The sequence below is a fragment of the Camelus dromedarius genome, chromosome 31 (assembly GCF_036321535.1).
Source record: "Camelus dromedarius isolate mCamDro1 chromosome 31, mCamDro1.pat, whole genome shotgun sequence".
Lineage (NCBI taxonomy): Eukaryota > Metazoa > Chordata > Mammalia > Artiodactyla > Camelidae > Camelus > Camelus dromedarius.
In genome coordinates, this window is record NC_087466.1 from 2,931,047 (window position 1) to 2,946,235 (window position 15,189).

Here is a 15,189-nt window from a genome sequence, read left to right on the forward strand (position 1 = left end):
CAAAGGGGGAGGGTGGAATGGGGTTACGTCCCCCGCCACCCCAGAAACAGTTGAGGGGCCTGGAGGTGGGGGGCGCCTTTCACTCCCACAGAGTCCCACCCCTCTCCCCCTCTGCAGCAAGCGGCAGCGATATCGCTGACCCAAGGATTTGGGAAAATAAAGTGGGCAGGTTCCACTCAGCTTCTTTGAGGCTCCTCTGGGGATTGGGCCCACAGTGCCATGTGGGTGCCCAGGGGCGCCCTCGTTCTAGTTGAGGGTGAAGCAGAGTGAGCCACCCAGGTTGTGCAGGTCTTTCTCTATCGCCCCAGACTCCCAAAGGGTGCTGACCCAGCCTCCTCGCCCCTACACCCGCCTGTGAACCCGACCCTCCCTGGCTTCCTCCTCCTCACTCTCAAAGCTGCACTGCTGACCCTGACCTGCTGCCAGCCTGTCCCCAGAACCTGACACCCATGCTCTGCTGGAAATGAATCCCAAACTAGCCTTTCAGATAAGCTTTTGTTTGTTTCTTAAAAGGCCCACTCTGAATGCTTGGGAAGAGGCAGAGCTGCCTGCTGAGTTGGACCCTTTGCTCCTTGCTGCATGGCCTGGCCCCCAGGGGTCACTGCCCCTGCTCACTTTCCTTCCCTGGACCCTGGCCTCCACGGGTCATCCTCCCTGCAGCCACTGGAGTGGCAGCGCCAACAGCAACCCCTCCATTTTCCAGGCTTCTCCAGCGGCCTGGCTAGGCGGGCTCACCAACTGCGCTGGGAGTTTCTGACGGCTGGGCCGGCGCCCAGGGCCTGGTCTGCACCGCCTGCTCCACCCAGGGCAGGCTCAGCTTTGACTAAAGGCCAGGGCGACTTCTCTAAACAGGCAGGGCCCCAGCCTGAGTCCAGGGCCTCCAGGCCGACCGTCCCCCTGGGGCCACAAGGACAGGGCTCCAGCTGAGTGGGCCTTTCTCAGTTTCTCAAGAAGACATTGCCTCATGTTATCCTCACAACAACCCTGTCAGGTAGGGGTTGGTGGCCCTACTTGAAAGGGGAAACTGAGGCCCAGAGATGGAAAGGAGGCAGCCTCCCCTGCAGTCACATAGCAGGTCAGCGGCAGGACCAGCACCCGTCCTCACCCCAACCCTCCCTTCAAGCTCAGCCTTCTCTCTTTTCTCCCAGTTCTTCTTCTTTTATGCGTTTCCTCTCCCTGACTGATAAGGAGTTTTTATACTTGTGGGCGTCTCAGCAGTTCAGTCCTGGCAAAGGACAGGCAGGTTGAGGGGAACCGGCCCGGGCTTTGCCAGGGATTCGAGCAGGGATTGCCTCTGCTGGCCCCCACCGCTAGCCTGCTCAGAAGTGTACCTGTGGCTCAAAGATCAGCTTGACCAGCTCTGTGTGTGCAAGAGAAGGCAGGGGTTGCTCAGCTGGGAGAAAGCTGCTCGGGGGCCTAGGACCATCTTCCCATCCAAAGGAGGGCTTTTGGGGTGGGCACACATGCCGGGAACCTCCCTGCTGTGTGGATGGGAGGGGGAAGAGGGAGGGTGGGTGGGTAGAGATGCTTGCAGGTCAACACAAAATTAGGCAGAATTAGAGTGAACCAGTCACCCCTGTGCGCAAAGTCATATGCCATCCCCCCCTGGAACTCTCTGGGTGACCATGGGGCCTGGCACAGCTGCAGTGACCCAGGGCAGAGCTGGATTTAGGGTCAAGACTAATGGAGCTCAAGCTCCAGGGCATCTGACTGCCCTGGAGAGGGTTCCTCGCCATGCTTAGTGTCGTCAGGTGCTTTTGGAAAATTTGCAGCAGAGGTTTTTACAAGTTGGTGGAAGCCCACTGTCTCTTTCCATTACAGATTCCTCTGTCACACATCTCCCATGGGAGTAGCTGTGGGCATTTGGGATGTGGCTAAGGAGGGTGGTAGAGTTGGGGGATCACTAATGTAAGGGTTAAGTGGGATATATTCACTTGCGTTGAAGTCACTCCTGTGTCTTCTTAAATTACTATCACTATGTTGGTGCATAAACAGCTCCGGGGGACACGCTTACTGCCAAAGAAAAGGTGGAATCGTCTATTGTCTGTGGGAAATATTACAAAATCATTGTCACAAAGAAAGGAAATCAGAGTCTACAGTCAAAAAACATGGCAGGAGGGAGTATTTTAAAGATGGTGTGTCCAGCAATCATATGTCAGGGTATTTTGCTTGTGTTTGCTATGGTTATGGTACTGGTTTTCAAAATTCTTAATTTCTCAATCTAAATAATCACTTTATATAAAAAGGATTACTTATCCTTTGGAGTGTATTGACAGTGACCTGCTTTTCTGCTTTTCTGATCAGTCTCCTTTTCCAACCAGCTCTTCATTCATAACTCAATGCTTCCCCCAGTGTTTGTGGGTCAGATTCTTATCGGCTATAAAGGGGGCCCCAATGTTCCCCACGGCTCGGTTCTCACACCACCACGTGCTGCTCTTCAGGACTGAACATCCCCCTGATGCAGAGACCTAAGAGCATCATTATCTCCAAGTCACACAGGAGAAAACCGGGGCCAAGGTCAATGCTGTGGCTGATGGAAGTGGCAGTGTTGAAAATGACATGACATGAAGGATGAGGTCAAGGCAACCATGAGGTCAAGACAGCTGCAGCGCTCTGTCCCAAGGCCATTTCAGTTGGTGACAAAACAACTGTCTCTAATAGATTCCCAACCAGGGTTCCTCCCCCACGGCAGTGGCCTCCTCCGGAGCCAGAAACGCCTTGGTTTGTGTGGTTTCATTCACAGGCCATCTTAGCTCCACTTAAACAGGAAAGCTGAAATGACTTGCCCAAGATCACTCAGCTAGTAAGTGACAGATCCAGGATTCAAATTTGGGTCTCTGGACCCAGAGCAGGGTCAGAGAGAATAAGGGCAAACAGACTGGCAGCCCGTGGAGCTGTCCCAGCCCTGCTAGCAAATGGCAGTGGCAGGCCTGGCTGGAGAGGTCGGCTCCAGGCCCTTTCTTCCCTGGTGGCACCCTAACCTACGTGGACTGGGCTTTCTTGGTAACACGTCCCTGCATTTGAGGGCCCCGCACCCTTTAAAAGCACTTTCAGTGTCTCATTAGGTCTCTATAAGCACCTCCAGAGCAGGCAGAGCTACAATTATTTTACAGATGACAAAGCAGCCTCAGAAAACTTTTTGGGGCTCAGTTACCTCCCTATTGGGATGTTCCCTGGTGTGGTCAGCAGTAAGTTGCCCTACAGGTGCAGGGACTGTACACCCAAGGTCATAGCAGGTTCTGTTGGAAGACCTCCACCAAGGTCCTCCCTGAGGGAGGTGGGCTGGGACCCCAAGGTGCCCTGGCAAAGGATGAACAAAGCATGAACTAGATGTGGGGGGTGGAGTCTCACATGAAGTTTCCTACTGACAAGGGTTACTGAAAGGGTTCTTGCCCTGACCCCGTAGTCTTTAACACTGGGTCCACTTCACCTAGAAGGCCTGAAATGAGACTGGGGTGTTTATGACACATACTTCTCTTAAAACCAGTGTCTAGTTCTCACCAGGGTGGGCCCCGTGTGCGCTCTCCCCCTCCTCCAGTTGGCATCACAGTCTTGTGTTGCCACTGTCCATCTGTCCCTTCCTCTTTCCCCTCCTTAACCCACAGGTAAGTCTCCCACAAATAGAGGTAGGACTCAGGGTGGTTAAGAGCTGTGGTCAGACTTCCACCTACACGGGAAAGCAACCTCAGATCCCTTCCTGCTCCAGAACTGGACTCTTGACTCAGGTCAGAAGAGCTTTCCTTTCTTTTCCTCCTGCCTGCCCACCCTCCTTTCCCTGACCGGTCTTTCCCTCCGCTATCCTGTGCATAAAACATTCACCTTCCCAAAATTAGTAGGGGTCTACTAGGATTTGCTCCGTGATGGGGCTTCTAAGGTTGGGAATGACGCCGTGGACTCAGCTTTGCCGGGCGGTGGTGGGGGAGTGGGGCACGGCGCCCGCTCTCATTTTCTTCCAACTCCCTTTTTCCCCTCCACTTTTTGAGTTCACCCTTTACTCTTCGCGCCTTCCTGTCTCCCCTCCTCCTTCTCTGCCGCTGAGACCCTGCTCAGTTCCTTCCACTCGACACGGCCGCAGACTCTGCACTCCCTTCCTTCGCCCCCCGGGTCCCTGTCCAAGCTCCCGAGGCCCCGACCCTTCCCTTCCCGCCCTAGAGGAGGCCCCAGCGCTTTCCCGCCCCTTTCTTCCAGCCCCGGCCGCCTCTTGGCAATAACGGAACCACCCGCCGCCATCGGAGGCCCTGGGCACAGTGGCCGCTCGGGTCACTTGACTGTAACTGACCAGCGCGCTCCGGCCGTCAGTTGCCGGCGCTGCCCGTTGCCAGGGCAACCCGCGCACCCACCCCTTCCTCCCGACAAGCTCCGCGCGTGGGCGGGGCTGGGTGGGGCTGGTGGAGTCGTGGGCCCGCCCACCTCCAGCATGCTCCGCTCGGGACGGTGCTCTGAGGGGCGGGGCGGGGCGGGCAGCTCCCACGAAGCTCCGCGCGGCGGGGCGTGGCCGGTGATGTCCCCGGGGCTCCAAGGCACCTGCACCGGCTGCATCTGAGGGGCCAGTGACGGCTGTTAAAATGCTGTGCCGAGGGCCGGGGTGAGGCGCGCGTCCAAGAGGAGGGCCGTCTGGCATAATTTTTATTTTTGCAGTGACCTTTTTGTTAGTATGGTGGCTTTCATTTATTATTAGAAAGACTATTGTCCAAATAATGTATTCTCCGCCTGGGTGAGGCTTAAGTGAAGCCCCCAGGCGCTTCCACCTCAGCCTCCACCGTGGAAACCACGCTCGGGAATCTGGTGTTTGCCGTCGTGTATGTGTTTATAATCGAAGGAATTCACGGACAGCCACCGTATGGTGGTTATATTGACTGTTTTGAGTCAGACACTTGAAAAACAGCAAATGCAAGAAAAACGCTGACATTCTTTGTTTCTTAAAAGCAAGAGATGAAGTTGCCGTGTGAAAAATGTCCTCCAAGTACCAGAAGGAAAGTAACATTCTTATCGTCATGGGGGAAAAGTTGAGATAAAGAGAATTTAGTACAAACAAACCTTGTTAAAGTAGTCTTCCATTAGCCTCTTTGCATAGTTTAGTTATTTTCCCGCAATTGCCTCTTTGTTCAATCTAATAGAAAGGCGCATAAAGTTTGCCATTACTTTGTGTCTTCATTCCTTATGAAGGGTCCCAAGTCAGGTGAAACTTGTATTAAATACATTTAGAAGCTCTTCTTCTGTTGAATGCCAGTCAGACCCAGTTGGAAAAAAACCCAAGAGGACAAAGGTAAAATTTTACCTTCCCAACACAATCCTTGTAGCTGGCTTCATGATTTGGGATTTCCTTAATGTCTCTCTGCCCCACAGCTGTCCGAGATGCTCTCACACAGGTACCTGGGCTTAATTCATTAATTCTCACTCTGCACGTTGTTAGATTCTTTTGCTAATGGCCGTTTAGAATGTTTCCAATTCTTTGCTCTTACAAGCTTGTAATAGCATATTGAACATATTATAAACACACTAGCCTGATGGGTGTGGAATGGTATTCATTGTAATTTTAATTTTCATTTCCCTACTTTTAGTAAGTTTGAGCTTCTTTTTATGTATTTTTGGGCTACTCAGTTTTCATGTTCTGTGAATTGCCTGTTCATATCTTTTGCCCAGTTTTCTATTTCATTGTGCTTTGTTCCCTACTGACAGGTAGAAATTTTAATACTTTTGTGGTTACCAATCTTTTGCCAGTTTGGTGCATTCATTGCAAATATTCAAGTCTGTGGCTCTAAGAGGGTGACAGCTTGAGCGTGTGCCATCTGCTTCCGTGGCTAGCATCCTAGCGGGATCCAGAGGAAACAACTTGCTGTCTTTAATTACCAGGAAGCCTACACCCTGTTTTATAACCAAGGGCTCCTTACAACCAACAGAGAGTCCAGACACAAGCATTTAGGGAATTGCCCGTAAGGGATAGAAACAGTGCAGGTGAAAGCACAGCCCTGTTCCCTTACCCACATTTCTATTTTCAGTGGAATGCTTGGTTTTCTCATGGGTGGAGTGGGGCAGGGGCAGTCCCACAGGGCTCCCAACATGAAAAAGCAAGCAGGCAGGAATTGCCCTCTGGTCCTGTGCTGTGTGCACCAGGATGGAGAGTCGCAGTGCAGGCAGGGCATGGAAGGAGGGCAGAGGGAAGCCCAGCAGGCCTGCACCTGTGGATGAGTGCCTGGCGTGGCAGCACACCAACATCCAGGTGCCTGCCACCAACGTCTGCCTGTGCAAGGTGAGCCTTCCTGCCTTATTGTGCAGGTAGGCAGGAGCCAAGACCCCCAGAGCTGGAAGGGACCAATTGGCCCATATACTAATTGCTGTGTACTGCCCTATGCAGACACCGCTAATCTATCCTAGCTGTCTTTCTTCTGAGCCTGAATGAAAGCTCAGACTCCTTCTGAACACAGAGCCCCAGAGGGCATCACTGATAAATGGCAGCTGGGGAGGGTGGAGAGGAAGCTGAGGAGGCTTGGAGGGGCCCAATATAAGTGCCCCCTCTCTTTCTGGCCCAGTGTCTCCTACCCGACTTCTCCAGGCAGCCTGTGGATGCCAAGTGGCTGGAGCGGCTGCTGGGGAAGCTGACACTGTCTCTGCAGCACCTGGATTGGGAGGTCCTGGCAGCCAAACCATTCCTGGCCACCAAGCAGTTCTCCCTGGCAGATCTGATGGACTCAAAGAGCTGATGCAGGTGAGGTTCCCCTGTCCGCCTGCCCTCTGGGGGTACTCAGGGTGTAGCCTGAGCCCCAGGTTCCAACTGCTCTGTCTTCCCAGCCCACTGCCTTCAGTTGTGACCTATTCTGAGACTGGCCCTGGCTGGCAGTTTGGTGGGCCCTTGTGGAGGCCCCCCTGGGCATGAAGCTAGTCCAGGAGGCCCACAGGCTTGTGCTGTAGGCTTGGGACCCCCGAGAGGCCCAGTAGGACCCCCAGCTGGCCCAGAAGCTGGTGCAGAAAGTGAAGGAGCAGCTGCACTGAGGGGATACTGGGCCCTTGCCCTCCGCCGTCTGCAGTAAACTTGCTCTCTCCCTCCGCGCACCTCCAGCCTCACTGTGCAGGGAAGTAAGGTCTCTCCAGGAGGGAGTTCTCCTGGGAACTCTCACAGGATCACGCAGCTTGGAGTGGGCAGCACTCAGGCCTCCCCCTGGTGTCCAGTTACCTTTCTCAGCTGCCAGGTGCTGAGTCCGGACACACAGCCTGGCCACAGCCAGTCCAAACCCAGACTGAAAGTTCCCAGGCTCCTCTGTGTGGCATGATCTGGCTAGCGTCCACTGTGTCCGCGGTGGCATCATCCCTGATGCCCCGGCAGCTCCCCATGCTCCCATTTCTTCCTCTTCACCCATTTCTAGGTGCAGTTCAGGACAAGGTGATCTGTGAATACCCCCAGTCTCTGCTTCTGGAACCCTCCTGGGTGAGTCATCATCCCTGGACCCAGCAAAGCCCCTTCAGTCACATTCTGCGGTGAAGGCCTGGCCCAGGGAATTCCCAAGTGTAAACTGTTCTCAGACCCAGGCCAGGGACACATATGGGTGCCCCCAGGGAGGGGAAGGACAGGGTCACAGCCACCCCCCACCCCCTGGCCCCGAACCACAGGCTTCTCCCCAGCCCACTCCTGGCCTCCTCAGAATCCTGGTGCTGTGAGAATTCCAGGCTTCCCGGCCTCATGACAGCACCAAGTGAACAAGAGGTTCCAGAACGTGGGGTCCTGGGCCTGGGCTGGTGGGCACAGGACCAGGGTGCAGGCTGCATATCAGCTCAGGTTGGGTGTCTGCCGGCCGCGGCTGGGGCCCCACTCGTGTCTCCATGGGCCTGGAGCTCTACCTGGACCTGCTGTCCGCCTCCTGCCGTGCCGTCTACATCTTTGCCAAGAAGAACGGCATCCCCTTCGACTTCCAGTTTGTGGATCTCCTGAAAGGTGGGCCCCAGCACTGCCTGGCTGGGCCAGGTCCTGGGGGAAGGCAGGACACAATGTTGGGGCGTTTCTAAGAAACAGAGACAGGGACAGATCAGAGCCCCCTCCCCTCTGGAGTCCATGGGACAAGAAATGCTTCCCAAGAGAATTGTGGGCTGTGCACCTGCCCACCCTGCCTTTGCCAGTCCCTGCTGACTCTGCTGAACAGGTTTTACAGGGTGAAATGGAGGGAGGAGGGGTGGTGGGCCCCCGATTTCCCTCCCAGTGCCCTCACCTCCTCCTCGTGGGTGTCTAGCACCTGGTCAGCTGCAGCACCTGCCAGATTAGGTTGGCAAAAGTCACAGAGGTGGGTGCTGATTTCATATTGCTTCCGTCCACACCCATCCTCTCCCAGTGTTCAAGCCCCAACCCCAGGTGAGGTTCATAGCCTTGAACGCCACCCAGGCATGGAGGGGGCTTCAAAATCTCTGCTCGCAGAGGCAGTAGCCTCTAGAACGGAGGAGATATAGGAGACCCAGAAATAATTAGGGTGTGAGTAGAGTTCCCTGGAAATGTTTCCGATGGATCTGATGGAGGCCTCCGGGGGGCTGGAGGAGAGGGGCAGGGGGAGCCGGGACCCTAGGGCTTTTATTCATAGGCTGTGGCTTCAGGCCCGGAGTTGGGAGTGAGAGCTGGAGGCCTTCAGCTTCTGTGAGCCAGAGTTGCCCTGGTCACAGAGCCTGGGATGGGGGCCGGAGTCCTGACCTAGACCCTGTTCTGCTGCTGACTTGTCCTCTTACCTGGGGGGAGCCACGTGCTTCCTCTGGAGAGAAAGGCATTTGAGAAAAGTGGAGAGAAAGGCATTTCTCCCTCTGGAATACCCGGGCCTCTCTTCCCTGGGGTCCCAGCAGCCTCAGACCTTCCTGCCCCTCTCAGGCCACCATCACAGCAAGGAGTACATCGAGATCAACCCCCTGCGGAAGCTGCCCAGCCTCAAAGATGGAAAATTTATCTTATCTGAAAGGTAATAGTCTTCCCTGGGGCCTCTCTGCCGTCTGCCTCTGCGGAGACTCAGCGGCAGCCCCACCGTCTAGTGCCTACCGATTTTTTTTTTTTACTATGGAAAATTACAAGGGGCGGGTAGAGCTCAGTGGTAGAGTGCGTGCTTAGCATGCAGGAGGTCCTGGGTTTAATCCCCAGTACCTCCATAGAAAAAAAAATAGTAAATAAACCTAATTACCACCCCCTCAAAACCCCCCAGAAACTAGATGAAAATTACACACATACACCAAAGTAGAACAAATATTAAGTAATGAGGAGCAGAACGAGCCCCTGCACCCATACCTGCAGCTCCAGCAGGTGTCCACTAGGGGCCCCTTTTGCATCATCTGAACCCCACTCTTTTCCCCAGCCTCCTGGCCACCCCATCACTTCACTCATAAAGTGTTTAGAAATGAACTTCTAAGAGAGATAAGGGCTCTTAAAAAAAAAGCTCCACCAGAATGCCATGATGACACCTCATAAAATTAATAATTATTCCTGGAATTCATCAAATAGCCTGTTCATATTCAAAAGTCTCAGAATATCTCATAAATATTTCCTTTGTAGTTCGTGCATTGGAATCAGGGTCCACATAAGCGGCAAGATTTGCAGCCGACTGATCTGCCTCTTCAGTCTCTTTTTCCCTGCAGCCCCCTCCACGCCCCACTTTGGACTTTTGCGTGTTTGCTGTGAGTGAAGAAACCAGGCCCTTTGTCCTGCAGAGTTTGCCACGGTCTGAATTCTGCTGACTGCGTTTTCTTGGTATTGCATAATGTGGATTCCTGTCCCTTTATTTCCTGTAAATTGGTAGTTAGGTCTTGAGGTTTGGTAAGGTGCAGGGTTGATTGTCAGATGGCTTCACAGGGGGTCTCATAACTTAAAGTCTAGCTCCCAAGTGGACCATGGAAGTCTGGGGCCCAAGGCCTGGTACTTTGCTAGGACTGCTGTAACAGAGCACCACTCACTGGCTGGCTTGGAACAATAGAAATACATTTTCTTGTAGTTCTGTGGGTAGAAGTCTGAAATCAAGGTGTTGGCAGGGCCATGCTCCCCTTGACGGGGCCAGGAAGGATCTGCTCCTGGCCTCTCTCCTAGACTCTGATGGCCTCAGATCTTCCTTGCCTGGTAGATGGCCATCTTCTCCCTGTGTGTATTCACATCACCCCCTTCTGTGCATGTGTCTCTATGTCCAAATTTCCCCTTTTTAAAAGGACACCAGTCATATTGCATTAGTGTCTATTCTTATGACCTCATTTTAACTTGATGATCTCTGTAAAGACCTTCTTTCCAAATAAGGTTACATTCTGAGGTACTGGACATGAGAATTTCAACATGTCTTTTTAGGGGATACAATTCAACTCATAACAGTCTCCCCCCCCGTTCATGTTCTGCTCATGTGTGAAACACATTCACCTCTCCCCAACGTGTCTAAGAGACTTAATAATTTCAGCATCAACTCTAAGTCCAAAATGCCATCCTCTAAATCACCCAAATCATGTTTGAGTGAGATTCAGAGTTTGATTCATCCTGGGCCAAAATTCCCCTCCATCTATGACCCTGTAAAACCAGACGACAAGTCATCTTGTTTCCAAAATACAGTGCAAGGGACAGGCATAGGCTAGACCTTCCCATTCCAAAACAGAGGAATAGGAAGGGAAAGGGCTCGAGTATCCCCAGCAAATCTGAAACCTAGCAAGACAAGCTGCACTGGATTTCAAGGCTTGAGAATTGTTAAAAATCAAAATTCAGCTGTGTAAATTTAAAGATCTCATTGGCTTTATACAACAATTCATGAATGGGGCAGCATCCCACCTAGAAAGGAGCTCTGAAGAGCTGCCTTTTGTAGGCAGATGGAGGTAGGAAAAGGAAGTTTCTAGGAAAGAGTGGATTGTCTGGGACAAAGTCATTTTCCTTTGGGGGGCAGGCATGGGTTTATCAGGCAGAATTCCTCACTAGTGCTTACCAGGGAATTCAAGACTGACTGGTAAAAGGTCACATTTCTGGGAAAAGCTGAAACTTCAATTAGGTTAGATATTAAGTCTTGGTTTGCTGACATGGGCCTTAGCACAAGTGACTCCATTTTGGGGTTTTGGTTTCTCTCTTTTTTTTTTTTAGCAGGATTATCATTTTTGGCTCCATGTTCTGTTCTCTGGGCCCATCAGGGTGGTGGCCCCACCCTCTGGGACCAGGGAGGCCAAAACCTGGCCCCACCCCCACTATCCTGGGCCTGTGGTGGCAGGACAGCCCTTCTGGCCCTGAGACTTCCTCTGGGTCATTCTTCCCCTTTCTTGAAGGCCAACACACACGCACAGTTGAATAGCCCCATCAGCCCATTTCGTAGATGTGCCTCACGGTCTTCCTTCATTTCACCCCATCTGGCTCTTTCTGATGGTCTGTTAGATCCACAAGTCACATGCCTATCTCTTAAAATGTTATTTTATTACTTCTGGGGGTAAATTAGGTTTATTTAATTTTTTTTTTAAATGGAAGCACAGGAGATTGAACCCAGGACCTTGTGTATGCTAAGCATATGCTCTACAACTGAGCTATACCCTCCCTGTCCCCACATCTGTCTCTTTACCAAGTGATTGTCAGCTGCACCCTCCGTGTTCTCTCCAGAGCAGGGCCCCAACCTCAAAGTGCCAGGGCTCCTTCCCTCTGCCCTTGGCCTTATATGCCACCGTCTCACCCAGGTGGTCCTTCCCTCCCAGGTCCCAGTCCTGGGCCTGGGAAGGCTGTGAATCCACTCCCATCCCTCTTGGGCCTTCTCCCATGACCTGCTCCTCCCCCACCCCCTCCAGCCTCCCAGCCCCTCTGCCCAGGTTTGTCTATCAGGGCTCTGAGTGAGGGGCTAAGGACACCAGCCACAGAAGGCAGACCCAGCTTGACCAGTTTGAATTTATTGGTGGACGTGACAAGCCAGGGGAATTGGGCCTGGCTATTGGGGGGCTGATGCCCTTCCCCGCCCAGCCCACCATTCGGCTTCTTACTGCCATCAGCAGTTCTCAAGCTGCATCTTTGAAGCACCTATTCCTTGGGAAACAAGCAGCCTCTCCTTCGTGGGTGATCTGAAGTTCCTAGGGAAGGACGGGGACAGGCAGAGTCTGAGTCACCTGCTTGCTTGTGGGCCACTCACTGGTCGGGGCACTGGGACCCATGACTGCTGGTCACCCCTGGCCAGAATCGCTGATAGTGGAGCAGCAGGTCCCTGCAGGCAAAGTAGGGGAAATGGTGCTGGGCAGACAAAAGGCCAAATGCCCATTGCAGGGTCATCCCAGGGCCTGGGATGCTGCCAGGTGCCTGTCCCCCAGGAGATGGGGCTCCTCCAGTCACAGCAAGCTCTGGTTGGCTCTGGAGGCAGGAGGTCTAGGAGAACTTGGTGGTGTGGGTGGGCCCCACTTGGCGGGAGGGCTGGTGGCAGTTAATAATTGTGGAGGTCCCAACCTGAAGGTGCAGGACTAAGAGACACTGAGAGTGTGGTGGCGGGGTTAGTGGGCATGGGCAGAGGGACGCAGGCATCTCCGACCGTCTCTGACCTCTCCCCCTCCTCCCCTACCCTCTTCCACTCACACCCACAGACTCTAGTTTTTCCAAATTTACCAAACTCCCTCTTACCCGTATTTCCACACACTGTCCCCATCTGGACTGCCCTTCCTGTCCCAGTCACCAACTCCCTCTCGCCTGAAGTTCTCCCTCCCTGCCCTCATTGATGGACGGATTGCCTGCCTTTCTGGGGCTGGTCCTCCTTCTGGAGGCCTGCCTAGACCCTGTGGCTGGAGGCCCCGTCTGCTCTGGGTGGGTGGAGGAGGGGTGCTAGGGAGGCAGAGGCGAGCCCTGACTGGCCTCACTGCAGCGTGGCCATCCTCTTCTACCTGTGCCGCAAGTACAGCACACCCTCGCACTGGTACCCACCTGACCTGCACACACGCGCCCGCGTGGACGAGTTCATGGCCTGGCAGCACACGGCCATCCAGCTGCCTATGAACAAGATCCTCTGGATCAAGGTGAGTGGGGCCATGGCTTGTCTCAAGCAAGTGTCCTCCTTCTCTGGGCCTCATTTCCGCAGGCCCCTTTCCTGCCCACCTTCCAGAGTTGATGGGAGTCTGATGTGAGCCACTGGGTATGGAAGAGCCTTATAAAGACAAGGGGAAGGGTGCCCAGGAGGGGATTCAAGACATTTTGTTCCAAATTAGAAAATATCAGAGTCCAAGGGCCCATAAAGACCACCAGATTTGAAGATGATGCATAACCAGCCCACGTGCCGTGACTCCCTGTCCTATGCCTGTGACAAATCACTGATCAGTCGCAGGATTCTTTCCTGCTGGGACCTCAGAATCCCTCTGAACAATGGCTCCAGGCAACTACCACTAACCAGACCTGCTGAATGAGGTGACACCACTTTCTATCCTCGGTACTGTCCACACCTCTCTAGTGGACAAGGGTACTGAGGCCCGGAGGGTCAGATGCAGCCTCCTCTCCCCTCCCCTGGCCAGCTGCTGATCCCAATGATCACGGGCGAGGAGGTTCCTGCTGAGAAGACGGAGCAGATGCTGGCAGAGGTGAGGAACAACCTGAAGCTCTTCGAGGAGAAGTTTCTGCAGGACAAGATGTTCATCACCGGAGACTGCATCTCCCTGGCCGACTTGGTAGCCCTGGTGGAGATGATGCAGGTGTGCGGGGGGCGATGGGGGCCCTGGTCAGTATGCAAGGTAGCCACTTTGGTCCCTGGTCCGTGCGCAGTGCAGACCTGCACTGGGAAAAACAGTCCAGTTTTTCTGTCCAAGAGGGTGCAACCCCTTAATTGTCAACCCCCACCCCTTCCCTTCTGCTTTGCCCACTCCCACCCCATGTGGGGTCTCCCAGATATCCTGGGTGCATGTGTCTTAGGCTGCCTCCTGGGTCTCTTGTTCCAGCCCTGTGCTTGATCACAGAGGGAGGCTCAACACAGGAGACAGATAACTGAATTCCTCCCACCCTCATCTGGGGACAAGGGGTTTTCCTGGAAGAAGGCAGGAACCCATGGGAGGTTTCACGCTGGAGCAGTGGAAACCCCCTGAGTAAGGGTCACCTCTGAGATGGATTCAGGAGCCTTGGAGCAAGACCAGTGACTGAGAGTCCTGGGGGATCCTGGATCTTTCGTCCCCACCCCTCATCTATTACACAGCCTGCGACCCCTGACCCAGGACCTGGGAGTCAGCAGACTCACTCTTCTCAGGGGTGGATGGGGAGAGCCACTGAGGCTGTAGGAGAGGAATCTGGCGGGTCCCCTGGCTGACCACTCCATCCTCTTTGTCTCTCCACAGCCCATGGGGGGCAACCATAACATCTTTCTCAACAACTCCAAGCTGGCTGACTGGCGCATGAGGGTGGAGCTGGCCCTCGGCTCCGGCCTCTTCTGGGAGGCCCACCAGCGGCTGATGACATTGGCAGAGTGGGACTGCTCAACGTTGGATCCATGGGTCAAGGAGAGGATCTGCAATGTGCTGCAGAAGTTCAAGTAGAAGCAGCGCCCCCAGTAGGGCCTGGCTGGCTCAGCCCTCTGAGCCTCCTTCCTTAGGGGAGACACTGAAAACCACTGTTTCTTTGACTAATAAAGAATGGAGCAGCCACCATTGCTGAGCCTGGGATGTAGGGTGAGCATAGCATCTGATGCAGGGCTGGGTGGTAGATGCAGGTCCCCCCAGCTTCCAAAGAGAACTTAAAAATTAAGGCTGAGATGTGATTAAACTGCCAACAGTAATAGTTGATGACTTCAGTACTCCACTTTCACTGATGGCTAGACTAGTGAGACGGAAGACCACCAAGGAAACAGAGGGCCTGAACCATGCTCTGAGCCCACGGGCCTGTTGGGTGCACAGAGCACTGTGCCAACAGCAGCAGAGCAGCCTCAGGTGCGTGTGCAGTACTTTCTAGGATAGACAATGTTAGGCCATAAAACAAATCCCAATAAATGTAGAGACTGAAATCATACAACGTGTGTTTTCTCTGTACACAATGGAATGAAGTGAGAAGTCAATAGCAGAAGGAAAACGAGAAAAAGAAATGTCTAGAAGTGAAACAGTATGGTTTTAAACAATAGATCAAAGAAGAACTCTCAAGGGAAATTAGCAACTACCTCAAACAAATGAAAGCAAAAACATAACACACCAAAATTTATGGGATGTGGGCAAAGGTAATGTTAAGAGGGACATTTATGGCTGTAAACGCATACAGATCTCAAGTCCATAACCTAATTTACACCTTAA

At 53.4% G+C, this 15,189-nt stretch overlaps 1 protein-coding gene across 2 annotated transcripts; it reads left to right on the forward strand.

Annotated features, from left to right (window-relative positions):
• The first annotated feature begins 4,514 nt into the window (after nt 1–4,514).
• On the forward strand, nt 4,515–14,917 carry LOC105095284 (glutathione S-transferase theta-4). 2 transcript variants are annotated; one of them, XM_031442374.2, is made up of 6 exons: nt 4,515–6,706; nt 7,362–7,927; nt 8,840–8,927; nt 12,798–12,948; nt 13,438–13,614; nt 14,248–14,917. In XM_031442374.2, the coding sequence occupies exons 2-6, from the start codon at nt 7,816–7,818 to the stop codon at nt 14,443–14,445; spliced, it is 726 nt and encodes a 241-aa protein (XP_031298234.1). In that variant the 5' UTR covers nt 4,515–6,706; nt 7,362–7,815; the 3' UTR covers nt 14,446–14,917. The 2 variants fall into 2 exon arrangements, with proteins under 2 accessions (XP_031298234.1, XP_031298241.1); XM_031442381.2 differs by having other exon boundaries at nt 12,834–12,948.
• Nucleotides 14,918–15,189: the final 272 nt, after the last annotated feature.

What these genes read in the sequence shown, in the direction of transcription:
- LOC105095284 (XM_031442374.2), top strand. Translation starts at nt 7,816, where the DNA reads ATGGGCCTGGAGCTCTACCTGGACCTGCTGTCCGCCTCCTGCCGTGCC. An exon ending in AAATTTATCTTATCTGAAAG is followed by an intron (nt 8,928 to 12,797) that starts GTAATAGTCTTC and finishes GCCTCACTGCAG; the next exon opens with CGTGGCCATCCTCTTCTACC. An exon ending in CCCTGGTGGAGATGATGCAG is followed by an intron (nt 13,615 to 14,247) that starts GTGTGCGGGGGG and finishes GTCTCTCCACAG; the next exon opens with CCCATGGGGGGCAACCATAA.